We start from the raw sequence: 25045 nt of genomic DNA, 5'->3' as shown, positions 1-25045 counted from the left end.
CCCCCCTACTCCCCAGTTAACCTTGTCCATTCCCTTCTCCCATCCCCAACCAAATGGGGTCCCCTACTGGACTGTCAGCTCCTTGAGAGCAGGAGGCATGCCTGTCGCCATCACCTTATGCTCTGCACTGTAGCACAGTGCCCAGCCTCATCCAGTAGAAATGCATTGACAGCCACATATGTAAGTAAATTTCCTTTTCTTTTTTTTGCTTAGATTCTTTTTAAAAATGTCCTAATAGCTATGTCAGAAAAGAGGGAAAATAATGTAAAAGATTAATTCTAAAATTAATTTAGAAATTCAAAGTATTATTAATTCAACATGGAATCAATGTAATAATGAGGTTTTATTTTTTTGGGAGGGGGGTACAAAGTCATAAGGAATCTGGTGTGTAGTATTTTATACTTAGAGCCTATTCCAATTCAGATGCTAAGTTTGCATTGGAAACATTCAATCAGCATTTTATAATTTATAAAGATTTTATTTATTTATTTGATAGAAGTGAGCGAGAGTGCAGGAGCTGGGGAGGGAGTTGCAGAGGGAGAGGGAGAGAGAATCCCAAGCAGACTCCTCACAGAGCATGGATCCCGAGGCGGGGCTCGATCCCAAGACCCTGAGACCATGACCTGAGCTGAAATGTAGAGTGGGATGCTCAACCGACCGAGCCAACCAGGCGCCCCCCGATCAATATTTAGATTTCACAAATTTTACAGAGGAAAAGTTAAATTACATAAACACCTCTAAAACGAGCATTCTGTTCGTCAGTTGCAGTAGCCACAATTTAGTGGCTCAAAAGCCACATGTGACTAGTGGCTACTGTGGGGTGGACAGCAGGGGCCCAGTGCTTAGTAGGTGCCAAGAAAATCTGTGGAATGAAGGACTGCAGCAGCTGGACCACAGAAACCTTGGGGCAAGTCATGGTAGTGAGTTTGTGGATGAGAATGAAAGCAAGCAGGGTTGCGCCTGCAGGTTTGCAACCTTTGTGGCTCACTCTCGTCCGACATGCAGGTAACTGCTCCAGCCGGTCCCCAGCCAGGCTTGTGTTCTCATCGCCTTGGGTTAGTTTCTTACCAGCTTTTCGAGGAGCTGCCCGTAGGCTTGAGCCAGGACTGGGGCATCAATGTGTAGATGTGTGGGAGGATGTCTTAAATTTGGACTTACGGGTGGATTCCAAAGTCTTCATGAACTCCTGAGATCTTGAAAGTGTGTGCAGAATGTTGGCGCTTTTCTGGTGTAGAGTGTTCGTAGCTTTTATCACATTCCTAATGGGAATGGAGTATCGACAAAGGTGTGTGTGTGTGGGGGGCTGTTAAGAACCACTTACTTAAGGGGCGTTTGGGTGGCTCAGTCCTTAAGTGTCTGCCTTCGGCTCGGGTCATGATCCCAGGATTCTGGGATCAAGCCCCGCATCAGCTCCCTGCTCTGTGGGGAGCCTGCTTCTCCCTCTCCCTCTGCCTGCTGCTCCCCCTGCTTGTGCGCTCTTTCTGTCCAATAAATAAAATCTTGAAAAAAAAAAAAAGAACCACTTATTTAAGACCTTTAGTCCATAGAAAATTCCTCAGATTAAGAAAGCCTTTTCCTGGGACACCTGGGTGGCTCAGTCGTTAAGCGTCTGCCTTCGGCTCAGGTCATGATCCCAGGGTCCTGGGATCGAGCCCCACATCAGGCTCCCTGCTCCCCGGGAAGCCTGCTTCTCCCTCTCCCACTCTCCCTGCCTGCTTGTGTGCCCTCTCTCGCTCTCAAATAAATAAAATCTTTAAAAAAAAAAAGAAAGAAAGCCTTTTCCTATGGGTAGACAGGGTTGATCCCGGTCTGGGAACACAAGACCTTGTAAAACAGACCAGTCCTGGTCCTTGTTTCCCACATGTGAGAAACTGAGGTCCAGAGAGTTGAAGGTTGGACTTGTCCAAGGCCACACAGCCTGCTTGTCAGAAAATCACAGCTTGGGGGAGGGCTGGAGGTGCAGGATCTAATCTGGAAATCCCAGTTTAATCCTGGTTCTCTGCCGAGATGAAAGTCCAGGTTTGACTCTTGATCAGGGGCCCCAAGCTTGACAAGATTTCCAAAACCTGTTGCTGCTTCCTTCCCACTCCCCCCACCTTCCGCTGGTTTACCCCACCCTGGTTTAAAGGAACTCCTCCTTCTGGGGGGAGGGGGGGAATGAGGTCCCTTCCCCCGGGGCTGTGGGGGTGGAAAGAGGAATAGAGCACTCCCTGGGGCAGGTTTCAGCCTTTTTCCAGTAGACCTGGAGTCCTTGTACCTCCTGTGCATTCTGCCCTGCAGGGAGGCCCCATTCTGAAGGCTATCATTTGTGCATCCGCTCTTCTCAACCCTGGACCCCAGGCCCCTGCCCCCTTCCAGTCCCCAGTGGGCTCATCACCAAGGCTTACATTCTTGCTGATACAACACCAACTGGAAAACCTCATTAGTTAGATCCATTAATTTGGAACCTGCTATGACTTTAAAACTGGCTAAGCTGGAATAATTTGAAAAACAATTTTAGGGGCACCTGGGTGGCCCAGTTGCTTCAGCGTCCGACTCTTAGTCTCGGCTCAGGTCTTGATCTCACGGTCCTGGGTTTGAGCCCTGCTTAAAACAAAACAGTTTTAATTATGGAAAAAAATGTAAACAAAAAGGTATAAAAGATAATTTAATAAATCTCCCATGTACCTATCACCTAGCTTTAAAAAATACCAACTTATATCCAGTCGGTGTTTATTTTTTCTTCACGCTCTAATTATTTTGAAGCAAATCCTGGACACCTTATTTTATCTGTAATTGTTTGTCTCTCTCTTAAAAAAAAAAAAGATTTTATTTATTTATTTGTCAGAGAGAGAGAGCACAGCAGGGGTGGGGGGGAGTGGCAGGCAGAGGGAGAAGCAGGCTCCCCGCTGAGCAAGGAGCCCGATGCGGGGATGCGGGCTCGATCCCAGGACTCTGGGATCATGACCTGAACCGAAGGCGGACACTTAACCAACTGAGCCACCCAGGCGTCCCTGTCTCTTTTTTTAAAAAATATAAGAACTTGAGGGGTACCTGGGTGGCTCAGTCAGTTAGGCATCTGACTCTTGATCTCAGCTGAGGTCCTGATCTCAGGGTCGAGGGTTCAAGACCTGCATTGGGCTCCACACTGGGCATGGAGCCTACTTAAAAAAAATAAGAACTTGCAAAATCATTGATTCTTAGTTAACAGTGTTATCCAGTATCTAATCAGTGTTCAGTATGCCATTAGAATCACTTCACCCACTTAGGGAAATATGCAGCTGGGAAAAGTTCCTAGCTTAAGGAATTACAGGTGGGACGTTTTGATTTATTGGAGAATAGTACCCACTTACCCAGGCCCACTGTTCACTATGTTGTATGAATTCTGAATATTTTTTTCTTTAAAGATTTTTTTATTATTTTATTTGAGAGAGAGTGTGAGTGGGAGAGCACAAGCGGTGGGGGGGGGGGGCAGCAGAGGGAGAGGGAGAAGCAGCCTTCCCGCTGAGCAGGAAGCCCAACTTGGGGCTCGATCCCAGGACCCTGAGATCATGACCTGAGCTGAAGGCAACTGCTGAACCGACTGAGCCACCCAGGCGCCCCAAATTCTGAATATTTTTAATTGTCCTTTGGCCTAACTTGATTGAATTTTGACAAAGGCTTTTTGTCGCCATTCTTCCATCAAAACAGCAGCGCTGGGGACAGCTCACAGAGCCTGGAACCAGACAAGTTTTGAGTTCAAAGCCTGACTCTGGCTTTTGGTAGCTGTGTACTTGGCAGAGATAATCTCCCATTCTCAGGGTCCTGGTCTGTAAAACGGAGCGTCGGGCCCCACCCTCATGGGCAATGAGGGTCTTCTAGCAAGTGCTGGATTTCAGCTTGGCATCTGTTAAGCATTCCTCAAATGTTAGGCCCTTCCCTAATTGACCTGTTTTCCTTCCCAGTCTAAGCCAGTGACACTTCTCTGAAAAGGTGAAAAGGACGAGAACTTCCTTCCCAGGGAGAACTCCCGACCACATCCCTTTCCGGGTATCCAGCTCCTGTGCTTCCTGAAATTCTTGGTTTGCTACTTAACTCCTTCTGCTGTTGCATGGGTGCTCTCTCCCTCTGTTCTCTCCTGAAATCTCCCCAGGGCTTGAGAAAAATGGTCACTTGGTCTCTGTGGCCTTCATGCCGCCGCCCCCCCCCCCCCCCCCCCCCCCGCTTCCGCCAGCATTAGAGAGATAGGTCTCCTGTGGTTGCTCTGTATTGGGAGCTGCCTCAGGGCTTGGTAAACTGCCCTTCAGGTCAGGGCATGCAAAGAGGTCAGAAGCCACTGGGCGTTGGCACCCAGGAAAGAATTAGGTTGGTGAAACCATTGCTTTCATTGCCAGGGGCTATCACGCAACAGGTTTATCCGCTCCTGAGGGTGCAGAGGTGGTGACTCATGAACCTCTAGGCATTCTCTTGCTTTTTCTGAACGAGGGATGTTGGGGTTTAGGCACTCCAGGCTCTGCTCAGAGTAGAGTGCCCTATTATAGGGCAAAGGTACTGCTCAACCCTAGTGGAAGCTGATGCACTGGAGTGTGGAGTGGGGCCCTGGGCCAGACCATAACCCTTTAGTTGTCAAGAGAGGCAGGGGAGTGGGACTGTAGGCGCTGGTATTTCCCCACTGTTTCCGCAGCAGTGATGTCTAAATATTGTTAACGACGGTGTTACCGTCCCACGGTGAGAGCGCTCATTGCCAGCCCTTCCGTCTCCTCCATGCTCGTCTGGATACCTGTAGGCTCCTGAGGACCCACTCCCAAGTCAGGCGCCCTCATTCACACAGCTTATCTCTTGAAGTCCTCCCAAAAGCTCTGTCAGTTTCCACAGGAAGAAACAAGGTATGAGCCAAGGAGTGCCCCCATCAAATGCCGTAGCTTCTCTCTGGACCCCCAAGCCCTCAGCATACCAACCCGGTCCAGCTTGCACCTGGCCTTCCATAGTTTGTGGGGCGGATGAGTTCAGCGGGGGTCCTGGGAAGGGAGGACTGGGTACAGTTCCCAACATCGCCCCATGTGCTTTGGGCCTGAAAGAACTTGGGTAGCACCATAAGTAATAGAAACCAGGCCAAGGGCTTAAAAGACAAAGGGTCTTCCGGGGCTTCTGTTGTGTGTTTGTCAGGGTTGGGGGCTTGGGGAAAGGAGGTTTGGAGGCCTGAAGGGGTTCCCAGGATTGGGTGTGCATGTCCTAGAGGGGTGGGTGAGTCTCTGCCTCTTGAGGGTGGGAGAGGGCTGGGAGGAGGTCTTTTCTTTCATTGGTTGTGTGGCCCTGCCCTCCTCCCCCTCCTTCTCCTGGAACATTCCAGACATTCCAGACTGCCATTGCTTTCAGGATATGGATTAAAACCCCAAACTGAGATTTGATTTCCTCACCCCATCCCCTCCCCAACTTTTCCCTACCCTGAAAAGAAAGCCCCTAAATCTGGGAGTTTGAAGTAGTAGTAGGAGGAGGGTATTTTTGATCTTCGACCTGAGATTACACTAAGGGACAGTCTTGAAAGAGCTGTCTTCACACTGAGCCTCCTGCCTGGGGGTTGCTTTAAGCCCTTACTGGTTTGAATTCCCAGGCAGGCAGCCCCTAGAGGGAGTGACTCCTGTCATGGGGCATCAAGCTAGGTCAGTGTCCTCAGTCTTCCAATGGTGTAACCATCTGTTCCTCAATTCTCCAACAGTTGGACTTTGATTGTGACGGTTCCTGCATTTTCTCAGCCTATTTGGGCACAAAATGAGTGTTATATGGGACATCCCTCACTAGGCTAGATGCCATGGGGCCCCCTCTTTTGCCTATGAATGGAATCAAAGAGAGTGGCCTGGTGTGGGATCTGACGACTGGACTTGTTTCTTATCCTTGCTCTCTTGTCCTGCAGTGTAGTCTGACGACTTTAGATCAGGTTCATGAACCACCCAAGGTAGAGAGCCATACATGTAGATTCCCTTCAACACGTATGCTCCTTTTCCCTGAAGTCATTTTGTCCCAGGAAGAGGTTTCCTTTGTGTATTTCATCAGTAAAGACTTTCCCTGCTCAGAGCTGCACAATTAGAAGGGATCTTAGAGACCCTCCAGTTTCCATTTTGCAGCTGTAAGACACTTAAGGTCACAGGGATGGAATGAGTGAGCTGGCCTAGGACAGAGCCAAGAGGGAAACATTTATGGTGAGAGCTTAGCATCCCTTCCTCGTGTTTTCAACACCCCCTTCCCCTAGCAAGCTAGGAGCTGACAAGGGCCCAGTAGGAACACTGAGGCCTGAAGCTTACATGGCTTAGTCAGATGAAGACCCAATCAGGGGTAGTTTAAGAGCTAGAACTGGATTTTCTTGCTTCCCAGGCCAGTTTTCCCTCATGCTGTTAGAATTTCATTGGACCATGTCCCTGAACTAAGTTTGTGATCAAGGATATGCTGAGACATAAATGACAATTGACCAATGAAGATCAAGTCAATTGAAATGTTGTAAGCCCAGGGATTAGGGCATCGATTTGGGTAGTGAGCAGTTAATTGCCCTGGGAATCAACCTTGAACCTGAAAGCCTTCCTGGGGAAAAGTACACTTTTAAGAGGTATTTGAAAGATGGGAAGGAGAAAGAGAAGTCATTTGGAAGGAGGGAAGGTGGTGGTCCTGATGATGTGTTGTATGTTAATCGTTTCCACCTTAGTATTCCAAATGCGTCTGTTACTACACTTTAAGTACTTGAAGCCCTTTGCTAAGCCCTAATATTATCTAACATCACCTGAAACCACCCTGTGAATAGGTATTATCCCTGTTTTACAAAGAAAAGAAAGTGAGCCTCAAAGAAGTGAAATAATTTTAAGATCAGTGCTGTTAAGTGGAACAGAGATTTAAATCCATACCTGTATAAAAAACACTTAATTACCGCACTATTATCCCCCTGTCATTTGTTTGCATGTGTGTCTTTCCCAATAAATTGTGAGCACCTTGAGGCCAGGTACTTTGTCTCTTTTGTTTGTCACTGTGTCCCCAGTATCTAGAACAAAGTATAGCCTGAAGTAGGCAACAGTTAAATGGGTATTGGATTAATGAATGAAGTCTCTGTAGCAGCTTTGTATTCCTAATGCCTGAAACATGGTGGGAGGTAAGAGGTGAGAATAGGTGGTTAGTGAAGGAAAGAGCAGGGCGAGACCGGAGCACAGGGACAACAAAAGGCAGGTGTGATTTGGGGGGAATTATGTTACCCTGGTGCTTCGGGCCTCTGATCACAGTCTTCCTATCTGTCTTGGCACTGATAATTTACACTCTGAAGTGAGGCACCCTTCCACCAAATCTTCATTCCCAAAGGTTATCGTTCTTGGATTCTCAGACTTTGGTGTTGAACAGAAGGTAGGGAGATATAGACTGACATAGGGATTAAACACTGCCAGGTCATAGGCCCCTAAAGCATCCAGAGTGGTCATTAATCCTGTTCCCTCTAATTTCAGGAGTCGGAAAATTCAGATTCGAAACATCCCACCCCAGCTCCGTTGGGAAGTAAGTGATTGGGGGAAACTCAAGACATGGGGAAGTGGAGACTGGAAAGGAAGCCCGGGCCAGTCTGAGTTGGCAGAGATGACTGGGGAGGTCCCCTGGTGGTTTGGGGGTCGGCCAGGGATGCTAGTACTGAGGGAGTTGGTTGGTTCTCATCCTCAGCCCAGGACTACCCATGTTAGTCCTTTGGGCTTGTGTCTGTGATGAGAGGCATTAGGAAGGTGGGTAGGGTGTTCCCTGAGCCCCAAACTTAGACCCCAGAGGCCCAAGTCTACTTCCAAAAAGGCCCTTAGATGCCTTTTTGTTGTGCTCAAGTACATTTCTGCAAAGATACCCTGACAGGTTACCAGCAGTTATCGGTACCCTAGAGGGAGTAAGCTGAAACAGGTCATACTACTCAGTCCCCACCTAAGGCTCTGCCTGTGCCACCAGCTTTGGGGTGAGGGTGGCTGGTGGCTGGCTTCGTGACAGTTCCTGGGATGCTCAGAATAGCCTTCCTCTCTTCTCTCGTCCATGCTCCTAGGTGCTGGACAGCCTGCTTGCTCAGTACGGTACAGTGGAGAACTGCGAGCAAGGTAAGGGTACGGTGGGGAAGTGGGGGGTGGGTGCTGGAGCAGTTTGGGGGATCTGCTCTGCTTCGTTTTCCACGACCACATCCACCTGGCATACCAAAAGCAGACAAGGCAGGCAGACAGAATATGGCACGAAGGGAGATCCACACACGGGGGACCTGGGCATGTCGTCCCGGCTTTGGCTGTGCTGCTTCTCTGTGGAACAGGTTTCTCTGTTTAATGAGCAAAAGTCACTCATTTCCAGCATGGGGTCCCAAGCTCTTAGGGGCGCAGTCCCAAGCAGTTAGGCGGCAGGGAGCGCACACACCAGGTCTGGGAGACGAATTTATTCTTGGGAAGCTAAACTAGTTAAAAATGCACACACCGTAAGATTAGCAATTTATAGAAGCAAACATCCCAAGACATGGTCTCTAAGAACACGGCGAAGAGACCCACTTCCACTGCAGAGCATCCTCAAGGACAGATGGACCACACGTGAGTGTATCATAACCCAAGCTAAATGGGCTGAGAGGAGCAGCTACTGGGGAGTCCCAAAGGACTAACATGGGTAGCTCTTAGGGGTCAGTCACGATCAAAAGAGAGGTCTGAAGGGTTTAGCAGCATGGAAATGGGGCACTCAGCCTGAGTAAGTCTGCAGCCCCTTTACTTTAAAAGCTTCATGATTCTTTATGTTTGGCTGGAATAGTCAACTGGTTATCTCTTTATAGAAGCTGATTGTCAGCTCTATGGCTTTGGTCAATTAAAAAAAAAACAGAGATTTTATTACTGGGCACACAGTGATGGGCAAGCACAGTCTTTCAAGAGTGGGCCCCCAGGAGAAATACTAAGAAATCTGGGTCATAAAATATTTGCTAAGATTTCTGAGGTTTCTCCATTGCTTCAGGTTATAAATAATTTTCAGAGGAAATGAGCTAAAATAAGGATGGTTTTGGTTGACACAAGGTAGAGCTTGTCCATTCGAGAAGATACAAGTGGAGTTTGTAGATCTTCAGAAGCGTAAAGAATCACCCCGTCGAGATTTAAATGCTTATCTCCATTTTCTTTGGAAAGGTGCAAGCTAGAAATCACTCTAGATTAAAATACTTGTCTGCACATAGGTAAAGTACTGAATCTATCAGACAGGTTCTCCAGCTCTAATCCTGTAGGTTGCCTTTTTATCATAAATGCCAGGACACAGCTGGACACACTGATAACCATTGCCCAGTACTGCTCACGCGTTAGACTAATGACTGAGTTACTCTTGGACAAATAGCAAGAATGAGTGCGGGCTTGGGAGCACATTGTGAGCCGCCCTGGGAGGCCCCGCAGGAGTCCACGATAGCTCAAATCTGTCTGGGGCTCACCCAGGAGCTGTAACACACCATATCAGGAGGGGAGACCCGTTCCCTGGAGAGAACACAATGGGAAATGTTTGATTTTGTTGGACAACAGAGAAAGTCTTCTGGTGTCACTTTCTAAGTGAAGTCCTTTCTGTCCACTCTTTAAAATCGCACCCCTTCCCACCACCTCCTTTAACCCTGAGTTACATTTCTCCATGGCCATCATCAACCCATCTGATAGGTTAGAGAATTTGCTTCTTGTACTTCGCGTTGTCTGCTCCCGTAAGCTCCAGGAAGGCAGAGCCTTCGTTGGTTTCATTCATTCCTGTGTTTCAGTTTAACTGGAAAGATAGTTCTTGGCGGAATCTCCCTTACTCACCACTGTGGTGGGGGAGCTCTGTGGATGAAGGCCAGAGGGGTTTAGAGTGGTCTGCGCTGAGGGTCTGTGGCCAGGTGACTTATCCTCAGGATGATGGGGGCAGAGGCTTGGTTTTTGTCACTGTCCTCCACCCCAGGGCTGAGCTGGCCTAGGGAACCCCAAATCAAAAGACAGACACAAGACACGTTAATTTTATTAATTTAAGAAGTGTGCCCCCAGACCGCCTGGAATTCTATTGTCCAGCCCAGTCTCTCCCTGTAGGAAAGAGTATATGGCAAAATCCAGTGAAGACCAAGAGGTTTCATGGTAAGAACGGAGGACTTGGATGGGAATAATGGCAGGTGGCATGGATTTATGATGAATTGAATGTGCGTTTCCACTGCCAAGATGTTTGGAAGTCTGAGTCAGGAAATCGTCACCCCTCGGTTCCCCAGTAGCTGCTCCTCTCAGCCCATTTAGCTTGGGTTATGATACACTCACATGTGGTCCATCTGTCCTTGAGGATGCTCTGCAGCGGAAGTGGGTCTCTTCGCCGTATTCTTAGAGACCATGTCTTGGGATGTTTGCTTCTATAAATTGCTAATCTTACGGTGTGTGCATTTTTAACTAGTTTAGCTTCCCAAGAATAAATTCGTCTCCCAGACCTGTTGTGTGCGCTCCCTGCCACCTAACTGCTGTGCTGACTTCAGCACCCTTTTGTCGCCCAGCTCTCGGGGGTGGGGGGGTGGCCAGGGGAGATCAAAAGAAGACACAGGAGGGAAAATGCAAAAAGGTTAATTTGAATTTTCTAGGAGTTCTGGAGAGAGGGGCCTAAAGGGCACATAGTTTGCCTTGTCATTCATGTATTCCTTCTTAGAACACATGTAACTTTTTACAACCTCATAACCTGAAAGGATGAGCTTTTAACACTTGGGAGTTCATTGGCGGCATCTCCAGATCTTGCTGCTCTAACCTTGGCCTCTGTTTTGCTCCCCCAGTGAACACCGAGAGTGAGACTGCGGTGGTGAATGTCACCTATTCCAACCGGGAACAGACCAGGCAGTAAGTGGGCCGGAAAGCGGGGCGGGGCGGGTCTTCGCGGGTTGTTGGGAGCCAGGTACCCGTGCTTCTCCACGCTGGGGTCCAGGCAGGCAAGAGCGCCTTCTGTTACTGTGATAGCCAGTCGCAGACTCTTTTTGGTTCAGGTTCAGGTATCTCAAGGGTTCAGAAACTTATCAAGATTGGTAGCAAATCCATGGACGGGAAGGGACCCAAAGACCCTCCCAGGAAAGGTGGGAAATCCTCTGTAGGAGAAAAAGTGGGCTTTGCGTTGGGTCTCCGGGTGCCCCGGCACTGCAAGGGTCCTTTGCTGTGTTGACGGCGCCATCTAGTGATAGTAAGGAGGAACTGCGAGGTTTACAGAAGGGATTTGTTCACGTTCTGATGTGGCGGGGGCAGACATTTTATTTCGGTGATGCCACGAGCCCCGATTGTGCTTTTGTCGGGTCCTATTAGTCCCATCACACCTATGCTTTCTAGCTCCTTAAGCCCTTTGGTTGAGCAACTACACGTCTCACCCACTGGTACTGACAGACTTTGTACACTTCGTGCATTTACTCACTTATATCCCGCCCGTTACAGGCTTTTTGCCATATTTAGCTTTTGACAGCTTTCTTGTTCCTTCAGCATGCTGCCTCTAGCTGGGTGAGGATACATTTTAAAGATTTATTTATTCATTCGAGACACAGAGAGAGAGTATGAGCAGAGGGAGAGGCAGAGGGAGAGGGAGAAGCAGGCTCCCCGCTGAGCAGGGAGCTCGATGCGGGGCTCAATCCCAGAATCCTGGGATCATGACCTGAGCCAAAGGCAGACGCTTAACCATCTGAGCCACCCAGGCGCCCCTTAAAAGTTTATTTTTAACTTCTCTCTACACCCGACGTGGTGCTCGAACTCAGGATCCCGAGGTCAAGAGTTAGCACACTCTACTGACCGAGCCCGCCAGGAGCCCTGCCCCCATTTTCTTTTAAGTGGCTCTCTGGGCTCAGGATTTTCTGGAGGTCCCTACTGCCCCTTGTGGCTAGTGTGTGGTCCTTAGCCTGGCTCTAAAGGTCATGTTAATACTCGGCTTACTCCCCACTGCCTGTTGCTGCCTTGTTAACATTTCTAACCTGCATCAGCTGGTGTGGAACTGGATGGAGCTTGCCTCCTCCCCTCCCACAGTGTTACTCACTCCTGCTTTGCAGACATTCCCGATAGACTTAAACTCCTGCTTCCAGGCTGTAAGCAAGACATTCCGTCTCCAACCCTATTTTTTTTTTTTACAGTTTCCTCAAACATGGAAGGTGCCAGACTCAACAGGTGTAAAAACAAGTCTCTTGTTTCATGTGTTTATTATATTTATTCACTTACCATGAATCACATGTGATCCTCACATTAATCTTACGAGATGCGTAGTTCTGGCTGGAATTAATAAGCCAATTCAGAATTCATTGGGAATAACTTAATTTAGGTTTCCCTTTGATGTCTTCAGCCGTTTAGACTGGCAAGTTCTCTGAGGTGGAGGTGGGAGTGGTGGGTAGGTGGTCATCTCCCTTGTTTTTAGTGTGTTCCAAGTTGTAACCCAGAGTGCTTTACACACGGAACGCCTTTGGTGTGATTGGCATGGCGTGACCAGTAGACTCTCCCTCTGTCCTCAGAGCCATCATGAAGCTGAATGGCCACCAGCTGGAGAACCACGCCTTAAAAGTCTCCTACATTCCTGACGAGCAGATAGCACAGGGTCCTGAGAACGGGCGCCGAGGAGGCTTTGGCTCTCGGGGTCAGCCCCGCCAGGGCTCCCCTGTAGCTGCGGGGGCCCCAGCCAAGCAGCAGCAAGTGGATATCCCCCTGCGGCTCCTGGTGCCAACCCAGTATGTGGGTGCCATCATTGGCAAGGAGGGGGCCACCATCCGAAACATCACGAAACAGACCCAGTCCAAGTGAGTCTTGGCTGCTGGGCACTGGGAGCCTGGGTACCGCCTGGTAGCACACTGGGGAGTCTCAGTATTTACGTTTCAGGAAATGTTGTCTGGGATGTGTTCCCATTTCTCTTCATTGGGGGATGGGGGTGGTTACTGCTCCAATTGCAGCGTCCTGGGAAGGTGGGGAGGTTGAATGGGCCTGGTGCATGCCAGTTGGTGGTAGTGGCTGGGCCCCACCGTTATTAGTAGGAATGGTTCTAGAATTTCTTGTAGGACGTGCCACCAAGCAAACCTAGTCTAGGTGAGTCAGTCACTCTGGTGCACTGTGGGTTCAGCACTGCCTGTTGGTGGCCACTGGGCTGGGCAGCTTGGCCAAAGCCAGCCCTCAGTAATAGGTCATCATCCTGCCCCATCTCCGATTCCCCTACTGTTACCCCTCTAATCTCTTTTTTAAATTTTGACTTTATTTTTTTTTAAGATTTTATTTATTTATCTGACAGAGACACAGCAAGAGAGGGAACACAAGCAGGGGGAGTGGGAGAGGGAGAAGCAGGCTTCCCATGGAACAGGGAGCCTGATGCGGGGCTTGATCCCAGGACCCTGGGATCATGACCTGAGCCAAAGGCAGACGCTTAACGACTGAGCCACCCAGGCGCCCCTGACTTTATTTTTTTTATTTGTGTATAGTGACCCCTCTTCTCTAATCTTTATAGCTAATCAGGGTACTCTGGAAAAGAACAGGTCACATCATGTCCTTACTCCGAATGCATCCTTTATTATTTACTTTTAATTTGGGACAGTGTGCCTTCCCTTTATAGTTTTACGGGAGAGAATCCAGCATTTAAGGGGAATGCAGCTTTAGAGCTGTGGGCTACTGATTGCCAGCCCTGTGTTCCCATGCCAGATGCCACCATTGTCCGTTCCCCCCCTCCCCCCCACCTCCTGACTGGGACAGAATCCAGAGCAGCAGGCTGGCCTGGGTTCCTCTGGCCTTTTCTCTGCCCTTTCCTGTTCTGCACTGGGACTTGTTCCAAGAGCCGTTTCTGTACTTTTGGTTGAGGAGAGGTGGTAAGGAGGGTGAAGAAGACTCTGGGTTTCACCAGAGACCCCTAACCATCCTTGACCTTGTGGTCCTTAGGATAGATGTGCACAGGAAGGAGAATGCAGGCGCTGCGGAGAAGGCCATCAGCGTCCACTCGACCCCTGAGGGCTGCTCATCTGCGTGTAAGATGATCTTGGAGATTATGCATAAGGAAGCAAAGGACACCAAAACGTAAGGCTTTTTATTCAACATTTCTCGTAATGAGGGGAGTGCCACCTCCCCCGCTCCAACACACTTTTTATTCGCAAGAATGCAGGGATAAATAGGAGACAAAGGACCTAAACTGAGACACGAGGTCCTCTTTTCCACAAGTAACACCCTGTATACTCTTAGCAATTCTTTTTTTTTTTTTTTTTTAAAGATTTATCTATTTGACAGAGACACAGCGAGAGAGGGAACACAAGCAGGGGGAGTGGGAGAGGGAGAAGCAGGCTTCCTGCAGAGCAGGGAGCCCGATGCGGGGCTCGATCCCAGGACCCTGAGATCATGACCTGAGCCGAAGGCAGACGCTTAACGACTGAGCCACCCAGGCGCCCCTCTCTTAGCAATTCTGTGCACTTACAAGCGTGTGTACGCGTTTGTCCATATACGTTCGTGCGCACAGGTGTGCATGTGCATGTTTTAGCACAAATAGGACTGTAATGAACGTGTTCTGTAGTTAGCTTTTTTCACATTTATGGATCAGTAATTACTGACCCATCTCAGTTCTTTCTAAAACTTCATGGAGTTCTATAGTGTGGCTATTTAAAAGTATACAATTGAATGAGTATTAACATGCGTATACCTGCAAAACCATCACCACGATTACGATAATGAGCATGGCCATCACTCTGGTAGTCCTCGTGCCCCTTGGCGGCCCCTCCCTACTTCCCCATTTCTCTAGTGCTAAGCAACCACCAATCTGTTGATTTTTGTCATCTTTTAAAATGTAGTTTTGTCCCGGAAACCCCACGTCTGCGGTGGCATGCTGACCGTGTCTCTGCGTGGCCCAGCATTTAACAGCTCCTGTCCCTCTCTCTTTCCCAAGGGCCGACGAGGTTCCCCTGAAGATCCTGGCCCATAATAACTTTGTGGGGCGTCTCATTGGCAAGGAAGGGCGTAACCTGAAGAAGGTGGAGCAGGACACAGAGACAAAGATCACCATCTCCTCGTAAGGCTCTCATTTACCGCTTTATGGGTGGGATGCCCGTGGGCTCAGGGACGGCAGTATATATCATTGGGCCTTCATGCTTGGCCCCGTAAGTTGGATGCAGTTTCTGTTCTGTTGAAGAATAATCAGTGACATGGCAAAGAGCGTTTATCTCTGTGAGGGCTGGGGTTGCTGGAGCGCATCCTTCCGTCCTCTGGCCTGCCCATCACTCCTATCCCCTGCATCTCAGAGAGCCTGCAGCTAGGGCGGGGTCTCAGGCATGTTTGCTGGTCCGTGAGAAGCAGACCGACCCAGGTCCTGGTCTGAGGATTGGGTGTATGCTCCCCTGTGTCGGGGCCTGTCTCCCCTGGAAGAACCAGAGCCAAGCAGATCGATTACCTCTTCTGTGAGCACTGTGCCTCTTCATTGCATCCCAGACTCGCTCTGTTCCAAAAGCACAGGAAATGGGTTGCCTAGAACCACTGGAGAAACTTGCAGTCCTGAGCATCCTCCTTGCTTTACCAGTGATGAAAACTTGTCTGTGATTGGACTCATTGCAAATCGAGGGGTTTCAGTTGGCTGTTCTCCTCTCCCTGTACCTTGCTCCCTCCCTGCCCGGGTTACAGACTGAAGGCCAGAGACGGGGAGCTATTTGCTGAAAGTGAAACAGCCTGCAGGAGCTGTTTCTGCGGCTGATTCCCAGCCGTGGCCCCTTCCTGGTGGGAGGATGACGCGGCTCTGCTCTCCCGCCAGGCTGCAGGACCTCACCCTCTATAACCCCGAGAGGACCATCACTGTGAAGGGGGCCATTGAGAACTGCTGCAGGGCCGAGCAGGAGATCATGAAGAAAGTTCGGGAGGCCTATGAGAACGACGTGGCTGCCATGAGTGTGAGTGGCAGAGGGCCAGGCACCCTAATGCTCTGAGCCTGGGGCACCACAGATGGGGGTCTCCACCTGGGGTGGGCAGGCCACACGCCTTTGGATCTCCAATCCTCCAGATCTTTTACGTTTAATGAATAGAGATTCTTTATCTGATTGCTGAGGTGGGGGTTGGGTTTCATCTTCGGTTTCAAAGTCTGTGGTCTTCCTGTAAGATTGGTGTTTGTGTGTTCTTCAGTGAGGAGAGGGGCCATAATTTTCATCTGATTTGTTTTTTTAAGATTTTATTTACTTATTTCAGAGATAGAGAGCACGAGAGCCAGGGTGAGCCGGGGGTGGGGGAGGAGCAGAGGGAGAGAGAGAAGGACAAGCAGACTCTGCATTGAGTGCAGAGCCCAATGCGGGGCTCGATCCCACAACCCCGAGATCATGACCTGAGCCGAAATCAAGAGTCGGACACTTAATCGTCTGAGCCACCCAGGCACCCCTCATCTGATTTTTAAAAGGGAGTGAGGATGTGGAGTACAGGAAAAAAGGTGAGCCTTGGAGTCTAACGGAGATCTGTTGTTGCTGTGCCTTCTCATAGGAATGTTCCAGGGCAGGGTTAGTGGAGTAAACCACCAGAGAGATGGGACATCTGAGGCTCTGGTTGACCCTTCTGGTTGGTGTTGCTGGTTCTTGGTCCAGCGATAATGTCCCATCACTCACAGCTCCACGCTCTAAGTGTATGTGCGTGTGTGTGTGAGAACCAGAGAAGGGCAGGCGGGTTTTGTGCAAAAGCACCCAGTTCTCCTGTGTTCACTCCCCCCCACCCCTCCCACCCCTCCCACCCCACCCCAGCACTGCCTTCTGGATTCAGCCAGCCCTGCATCATGAGCTGACCTCTCCCTCCTTACCTTCCTTCCCCAGCTGCAGTCACATCTCATCCCCGGCCTGAACTTGGCGGCTGTAGGTCTGTTTCCAGCCTCGTCCAGTGCGGTCCCGCCACCTCCCAGCAGCGTCACCGGGGCTGCTCCCTACAGCTCCTTTATGGTAGGTGCAAGATCTCCTTCGGGGGGTGGGGGAGGTGCCCGGGCCCTTCCATGGCCTCCCTTAGGGTCCAGCCCCCTGCGGGAGCCTGATGCTTGGGAATTTGCAGAGAGGGAAGGGAGGTCTGGGATGCCCCTCTTGGGCAGTACTCCCAGCCGTGTGCACAGCGTCTCAGATGCCACCTGGGCTGCCGTCAGCCCTCTCCCTTTGTCCTTGGGGGCCTGGGGAGAGCCAAGGAGCGGGTTGCCCACGTTGGCCGCCGGGTGTCTGCCTTCTTCTCTTTGAGGCTGCACGCCCCGAGGGGTGGAAGGGCTTCCAGGCTGTGTCCCTCACCCCTGGTCGTAACACGCCCTGTCTCGGCAGCAGGCTCCGGAGCAGGAGATGGTGCAGGTGTTCATCCCGGCGCAGGCAGTGGGTGCTATCATCGGGAAGAAGGGACAGCACATCAAACAGCTCTCCCGCTTCGCCAGTGCCTCCATTAAGGTGACCTGCTCTGTCTCCTTCCAGGTCCTGGGAAGAGGGCAGCGCCCTGCTTCCACCCCCTCAACCTTTCTTCCTGCTGTTGTGTGGTCTGTTTCTCTGACGGATTGTCGTCCCCTTTGCATATGACTTTGCCCAGGGCCTTCGGTGCTCCTGGGCTTCCGGGCGAGGGAGGAGGCCGAGTTGCCGCAGAGGAGGATCACTTAGGTTCTGGCCTAGACTGACGTGGGTTCAGCCTGCAGCCCCTAAGCTAAGGCCGTCAGCCTCAACCACTGTTCCCTTGTCACTGCGATCATTGTCCTAGTGCCGTGAAATTTCGCAGCCGGCGCCCCGCTCGGCCAGTGCCCAGCGCCGGGGGCGTGGGATGGGGGGGGTTGCGGTAGATGCCGACTGTTTTCGCCCCCCCTTGGCTGGGGTCCAGCGCAGAGAGAAGGGAGAGTGTCCTCGTGAAAGTTTCACAAGCTTAAATCCAGTTGTGTCGGTGGCCCCTAAAGGACTTGGTCAGACGCAGGGATTCTTTTCTGCTGACGTGTGGTCCCTGCCCTCACCGTGGGCATTTTGTCTGTTCCCCACTCTGGGCAGGACCCCACGGAAGCCTCCCCGGGAAGCTGGGAGGGTGGGCGGTGAGGAGGGAATGTCCCTGGAACACACGCACCCACGTCCTCATCACATTTTTGGTGCAAGGGCAATGCCCTTGGGGTTCAGGGCCTTTGTTCTCGCCTCTCCTAGCCCTCGGAAGTAGGGGGTGGAAGTGGGATGGTGGCAGGGGGCTTGGAGGAGGTGGAGGTAGGGGGCACCTCTTTGACGAGCTCTTTGCTTTCTAGATTGCTCCTCCTGAAACTCCTGACTCCAAAGTTCGTATGGTCATCATCACTGGACCCCCAGAGGCCCAATTTAAGGTTCTCATCTTTGTTTTTCCAAAGAAAAGGAATTGAGGTTGGGTGGGGGTGCAAATCTGCATAACACTTTCTTTTTTTTTTTTTTTTTAAAGATTTTATTTATATATTTGACAGAGAGAGACAGCGAGAGCAGGAACACAAGCAGGGGGAGTGGGAAAGGGAGAAGCAGGCTTCCCGCGGAGCAGGGAGCCCGATGTGGGGCTCGATCCCATGACCCTGGGATCATGACCTGAGCCAAAGGCAGACGCTTAACGACTGAGCCACCCAGGCGCCCCGCATAACACTTTCTTAAAAAAGTTTTTATCTATTTAAGTAATCTCTACACCCAATGTGGGGCTTGAACCCACGACCCCAAGAGCAAGAGTCTCATGCTCTTCTGACTGAGCCAGCTGGGTGCCCATGGACAGCATTGCAATGCTGCTTTCAATTTGGCATCAAACTCAACTTCTGTTGACTTCTTCCCTCTTTCCTTCTGAAGGTGAACAGAAATACGGGACAGAAGGAATGCTGAGGGCTTCTTTCTGGTGCCCTGCCTTAGTTAGGAAGGAAGATCTTTGATGCCCAGTTCCCTTCTCTTCTTCATGTCCTGCTGCATTGCTGGGTCCCTGAACTTCTGGTCACAGAGCCAGAGAGCTAACAGTTAGCTCCTGCTGACCTAGGCAGGGATGGAGAAGGGGATGCTCTCGAGGCTGTGTGGCCTGTCCAACATCCTATCCTCTGGCTGACTTGATCGGCTGCCTTATTCACCTAAATGGGATCATCCCAGACCCTGTAGGGTTGTGTAGCTTATGAATTGTACTTCTGGGAAGTAAGTGTTCAGTTACTCTACCCAGGCTCTCCAGTATTACAAGTAAGCAGAAGGAACAGGTCAATGCTCTTGGCCATTTTCATATTCCCTGGTGTAGATGGTTGATGCACCCGTGGGCTGGGCCTGTGGGGCCAGAGAGGATGGGGTGGAGCTTGGGGGCTCTATTTCCATGTGTACCTCACTTCCCTTTTGTCATGTGTGTGGCCCGCTGATTAACAAGGACCTCCTCCTCTCAGGCTCAGGGAAGAATTTATGGAAAACTCAAGGAGGAGAACTTCTTTGGTCCCAAGGAGGAAGTAAAGCTGGAGACCCACATCCGGGTGCCGGCGTCAGCTGCTGGCAGGGTCATCGGCAAAGGCGGCAAAACGGTGAGCCTTCAGACCAGGGATGAACCTTCCGGATCTTAGTCCTCAAACCCCATAGCTCTGCCCTGGCCTCCTACTCCCCTACCCCGTACAATAAGACTTCCGACTTGCTCCTTTACCCAATTCTCCTCCCCAGCCCGGCTCCTGGGCCTCCAGTTACCTGCTAGGGACTCGCCTCTTGCCCCTCCCTCCAGCCCCCTCCATGCTTTCTTGATAGCACCCCAAACTTCTCTCTGCCCCCCACCCCCCCCAGGTGAATGAGTTGCAGAATTTGACAGCAGCCGAGGTGGTGGTGCCAAGAGACCAGACCCCGGATGAGAATGACCAGGTCATCGTCAAGATCATCGGGCATTTTTATGCCAGCCAGGTACATGTGGCACGACCCGTCCCCCCCCATCCCCCCCCGCCCCACCACCTCGTGGGAAGACAGCAGGAGCCCAGGGATTGGAGAAGCAAGAGGCCAGATGTTGATTTGCATAGCTTTGACCATGGCTTTGACCAGTCCCGTGGACTTCTGCCTGCCTCTGGACTGGGCCATTCTTTTCCAAGTGTAGGAGTGTGATGTGTAGATGTTTTATTCTCTGTTAGAACTGTAGGGAAAGTGATTTGAGAAGTTCTGTATATAGTATATATTCTATATAGTGACTAGTATTTTTCTATGTTACTTGCTATATGTTAAGTCTTTCCTGTTGTCTGACTTTAGTCTTTCGCTCACCCCTTTTGCACCAGATAAGAAAGGAAATTGGTATTACCCACCACCCAGTCTTGTTTGTGGAATAATAACAGTGGTAACAACATTCTGGATTGCCTTTTTCCAGTGCAGTCCCTTTGCCTTTCTCACAATGACTACTCCATCCCTGGTTCCAGTTCTACTGTCCCATTCCAGAACTCACCGGCCCCATATCACCTCCAGGGGCCCAGTCGGCACTGCCTGGCATTGGGACTGACCCCAGAGTCTGGAAAGAGGGTGGATATCAGGTTCAAATCTTAAATTTGAATCTTAAAACTCAGAGAAAGGTTGATTGAAAGGTAGTGGGGTTTCCCTAAAATCCTCTGGCGTTGGGACTGGAAGGGATATGGAGACTCCTGGACACAAGTCCGTCTGTTCAGAGGATAGGCACTTCCAAAGCTAGAAGCTGCCTAAGTGGTCAAGGGCAGTACAGGATCCTGGAACCCCGAGCCCCAGCTCTCGGCTCCCAGTGTGGTGTGGCCAGACAGCACCAGGAACAGGGGTTTTGGAGGCAGAGGGCTTTGCGCTCAGACCCCACATGGCTTTTCTGCTGTATGGCCTTGGCTAAGAAACTTTCTGTGACAGTCCTTGGAGAGGTATCAACAAGAGTCACGATAGTATCTAAGATTTCTGGGTGCATCTGATTGGTTCACGTATATTAGCTGCATTGGTTCAGCAGCATTCTGTGTGGTTCACGTATATTAGCTCATTTAATCCTCGTGACAACCTCATTGTACAAATGAGGGGTGTGGTAGTGTGAAGGATAGATCCAAAGATGCACAGAGCCAGGATGTTCTCAGTACCGAAGTGGGGGGTGGTGGTGGTGGTGGTGGTATTTTTCATGTGTTAGAATGAGAATTAGAGGGAAATCTTTGCAAACCATCCGCTTGCGGCTGAGTAGGAAGTAATATAAATCCTGAGTCCACAGCCTTTCCCCCACCTACACCACCTTTCTCTTGAACCAAGAAACCAAGCACCCGTTTATGGAAGGAAGCGATTCTGGTAAACGGTTAGGGGCACCCCGTGTTGCAGTTGGTTTCCTTTGCAGAACTCTGTCCTTAGCGAAGAAAGGAAAGAGTAAAGAGACGGATCCTTGGGTATTTTGTCCATTTTTTACAGTGGAGCTTAGGTTTCACTGCTTGTTTGTAAATCCGTGTCTGGACGTTCCATCCCCTTTACTGGGAGCTCTGATTTGTGAGGAGGTCTCCTACCTGATGACCCTCTGACCAAACATACACCTGGAAACTCCAGGGGTTTTATTTTGGTTCAGTAGCCTGTGTGGCGAGTTTGTCAATTTTTCAATTCTGGTGAATGAGTTTGTACTCTGTCCGCTCCCCCCCTCCCCACCGCGGTGGGGGCTGCTCAGGACCCACGGGGAGGCAGACAAACTTTAGGTCCCACTCACTCTGTCTCTTTCTGTTGTGTTTGTTGCCGGTGTCTAGGTCCCGATGGCTTCTCTCCCCTGGGGTCTGGCTCTCTCCTTGCCTTTGGGGATCTTCACTCTTGCCTCTTCTCTGGTTCTCCCACAGATGGCCCAGAGGAAAATACGAGACATCCTGGCCCAAGTTAAACAGCTGCACCAAAAGGGACAGAGTAACCAGGCCCAGGCACGGAGGAAGTGACCAGCCCCTCCCCATCACGTCGACTCAAGGACAACGGGCTGAAATCGAGAGCGCGTTCTCCCCAGCAGGCCTGAGAATGAGTGGGAATCAGGGACACTTGGGCCGGGATGTAGATCAGGTTTGCCCACTTGCTTGAGAAAAGACGTTCCAGTGAGGAACCCTGATCCCTCGGCCCCACACGCCCAACCAATTGGCCCGACACTGCCCACCCCTCAGGGTGTCACCATGGAAATTTCTAGCTCAGGGTGCTTTTAAACGTGGATTGTTTAAGTAAGTTCTCCAGGTCCCACCGAGAGGGTGGGTCAGACCCCAGTGGGAAGAGAAATAAAATTTCCTTCAGGTTTTTCAATCATGCAGAGGGGTGTTTTAATCAGCCTCAAAGGATGGTTTGCTTCTTGACCCTAAAATCCTTCCAACCTTCTCCTGCTTGGTCCGTTGATTAAGATACCTCTACTCTTCGTGCCCTGACATAGCCTCTTCCTATATTCACACGAATTGTTTTATCTGTACTGCTACCAGAAAAAGTGGGAACCAGTGCATTGCTTTGCTTACGTTATTGATTCCAAGGAGCAGACACGCCAGCATCTGTAGTTTATTATCCCACTCCTTCCCTAACCAACCAATAGGAACAGCAAGGAATAAAGAATGGGGGAGAAATATGATTAAAATATATAGTAATCCACGTTTAAAAGGAGTGCCCTTATGGCTGATCTAGTCCAGATCACCATCTTGAAAAATTGGCGCAATTAAAATTTTCTCCGCTCTGTCGGGACTTCCCCACCAAGATTCCCTGCCCCATTCACGTCCTCCTACCCATCTAGGTGCACATGGGTGGTACTGAATGCTCAGCGGGATAGGGGCTGACCACTGTACTGTCCCTGATTCCCATCATTCTCAGGCAGATTTTATATTTTTTTAAAGTCTATTTTAATGATTGGATATGAGCACTGGGAAGGGGACATGACTCCCCTTGATAAAGTCTCAGTTCCATGGAGGACTTGAGTGGCCCCAAAGGCTGCCACTGTGCCCTCACTCCAGCCCATGTGCTCCTATAAGGGCTGGTTCCCAGAGGCAGGGGTTGCGGGGCACTCCCCCCCCACGGCACTGTTCCCTTGGTGGTGGTGGGATGTGGAACCCAACCCTGAGCTCCCGGTAAAGCTGAAGCCCGTCATCTGGCATGTATTACGAATATTCAGTAAATTGGAGAGTATTTGCTTCTGTTTTTATCCTCGAGGCATATTTAACCGATGGCTTCTGCCTCCGTCAATCATTGGCATGACCAAAGTTGTGCCTGAAAACAAAATTCAAAATACCAGCAGCATTATGCACAAAAGGGGTAAATAACCTTAATTTATTAATTTACTAGGCTCAATAAGATCCCGTTGGAAGTTCAGCCCTTATGGAAGACGGCAGCCATCAGTTAAATGAGGTTAGGCCTCCCCTCCGAATACACTGATTGTCAATGCATATTAGCCAGGTGGTGCACTTTAGCTACCTTGGACAATGCTATCAAGTGTGCTGGGAAGGGAGGAAGGCCTCTCTGCATGTGGAAAAGCCCATGCGTGGAGTCCCCTCCTTCCAACACTGCCACAACGACAGTAGTAATAACGAGACAACCATGACACGTGGGCGGAGTCAGTCAGGTAATGCTGTGCGCGAAGTAAACTACCTCAAGGTATGAAGTTACCTCAGCAATTACTTTCCTTTTTGTTCCCCCCACCTTTTTTTTTTTAACCTTTTTTTTTTTCTTTGCGGCTTGCTGATATTTTATATAAAAAAAGAAAAGCAAAGCAAAAGAGAAGCTGATAGTCTTGAATATTTTATTTTTTTAATGAAAAGAAAAAAAACGAGAAAGTTATGTTTCATAATTTCTTACAACATGAGCCAGTGTAAGCCTTTAGGATCTCTCTATGGAGAACAGGCCCTGTGGGCAAGGCAGGAGGGGCTGGCTCTTTGGGAGGAGGCTGGGGCTGAGAGAGCCTGGGGGAGGCCCTGATCTCTGACTCCCGGATTCCTACGCCACTGGGGCCTCTCTCTTGATCTCCTGCCTGTTGGGATTCAGAGACCTAGCAGAGCTGTAGGCCTCCAGGGGCAAACAACAGTCCCCAGCAACCGGCCCCTGGCATCCGCCCCCTCTCTCCCTTTTTGGTTAAAGGGCATCCCAGCCAGTTTTCCCCACCAGTGGTGCTGTTGAGATATTTTAAAATATTGCCTCCGTTTTATCGAGGAGTGAAATAATAACTAAAAAATATACCCATTAAAAAAAAAAAACCCTCTATTTCTCTGTTTAGAAATATGGGAGCCAGATTCCGTTGGTGGAAGAGACAAAGCTGCTCTCTCACCCTCAGAGAGGTCCGCCTGGTTTGTCATTGCAATCTTTTTCTTTTTCCTTCTTCTTTTTTTTTTTTTTTTTGTTATTTTCATTTCAGTCCCATCTTGCTATTCTTTTTTGGTCTATATCAACAGACCAAGGAGCAGACAGACACTCGGATGACTGCTCCCCTGTCTCCTCTATCTTCTTTAGATTGATCTGATTGATTCTAACAGTGGACCCAAACTAAAGGAATTCCTAATTTAGGGTGGTGGGTGGCCAGGAGGGGTAGGAGGTATGGGAATGTGATTGGGGACAGGTTCCTGCCTCGCTCATGTCTTATCCCTTTGTCCCCATGACATTCCTTTTTAACCTCCAGAATGGTCTACCCCAAAGAGAGGAGGATGCAGGAGAGCGTTTAGGGGTAATATCAGGCCAATCTAATTTGAGCTTCCCACCTGTCCTAACCCACAAAAAAAGGGGGGGTCTCCCAACTTCCATCTCTGGCTCTCTATGCTTTATCCCAAAATGAAGCAGATAACATTCAGACATCGGCCATTTGGTGATTTAAGGTGAATTTCCAACAGCAAGCATGCTTTAATATCTGGTTCAGACTACCAGCAGGAAAAAAACAAAAACCACCCACAGTACCTGAAATGTGATTGTTGCAGTGTTCAGTTTCCTTGGGATCCTGCTCCCTTCACACCTTAAGCCCACGTCCTTTTCCTTTGGCTGGTTCAGCTCCCAGAAGAGATCAGGAAGTGTGGCGAGGGACTATCCAATATGAGTTGAATTAGCACGGCTCCACTCATCGCTGACATTTGCCCAGCAGGAAGGTTGTGAAAGTTACCCTACCAGAAGCAGAAGGAATATGGTTTGGTGGTTAAAGTTTAGGGGAGATAAGGACCTGTCTTGGTGGGCCCACCTTTGACCCTTAGGCTAGGCTAGGTCTTGGGCCAGTTCCTTGTCCTCCCGCACATCACCTCCATTTCCCCATCCTTG

General features: G+C 50.0%; 1 protein-coding gene across 4 annotated transcripts in view; it reads left to right on the top strand.

Moving 5' to 3' along the window:
- Positions 1 to 21928, top strand: part of IGF2BP1 (insulin like growth factor 2 mRNA binding protein 1) — a 38617-nt gene extending 16689 nt beyond the window's left edge. For 2 of the 4 annotated variants that reach the window (XM_036095291.2, XM_078066456.1), the window contains exons 3-15: positions 7434 to 7482; positions 8003 to 8054; positions 10727 to 10790; positions 12425 to 12706; positions 13827 to 13961; positions 14818 to 14940; positions 15673 to 15808; positions 16709 to 16831; positions 17195 to 17311; positions 18133 to 18207; positions 19252 to 19383; positions 19634 to 19747; positions 21640 to 21928. In XM_036095291.2, the coding sequence (XP_035951184.1) occupies positions 7434 to 7482; positions 8003 to 8054; positions 10727 to 10790; positions 12425 to 12706; positions 13827 to 13961; positions 14818 to 14940; positions 15673 to 15808; positions 16709 to 16831; positions 17195 to 17311; positions 18133 to 18207; positions 19252 to 19383; positions 19634 to 19747; positions 21640 to 21732 (1495 nt within the window). In that variant the 3' untranslated portion in view covers positions 21733 to 21928. Of the gene's footprint in view, positions 1 to 7433; positions 7483 to 8002; positions 8055 to 10726; positions 10791 to 12424; positions 12707 to 13826; positions 13962 to 14817; positions 14941 to 15672; positions 15809 to 16708; positions 16832 to 17191; positions 17312 to 18132; positions 18208 to 19251; positions 19384 to 19633; positions 19748 to 21639 lie in introns of all 4 variants that reach the window. The other 2 variants (XM_036095282.2, XM_078066457.1) reach the window with 2 other exon arrangements.
- Positions 21929 to 25045: the final 3117 nt, after the last annotated feature.

Source organism: Halichoerus grypus, chromosome 2 (genome assembly GCF_964656455.1).
Source record: "Halichoerus grypus chromosome 2, mHalGry1.hap1.1, whole genome shotgun sequence".
NCBI lineage: Eukaryota > Metazoa > Chordata > Mammalia > Carnivora > Phocidae > Halichoerus > Halichoerus grypus.
This window is presented reverse-complemented; position numbering and strand designations above follow the sequence as displayed.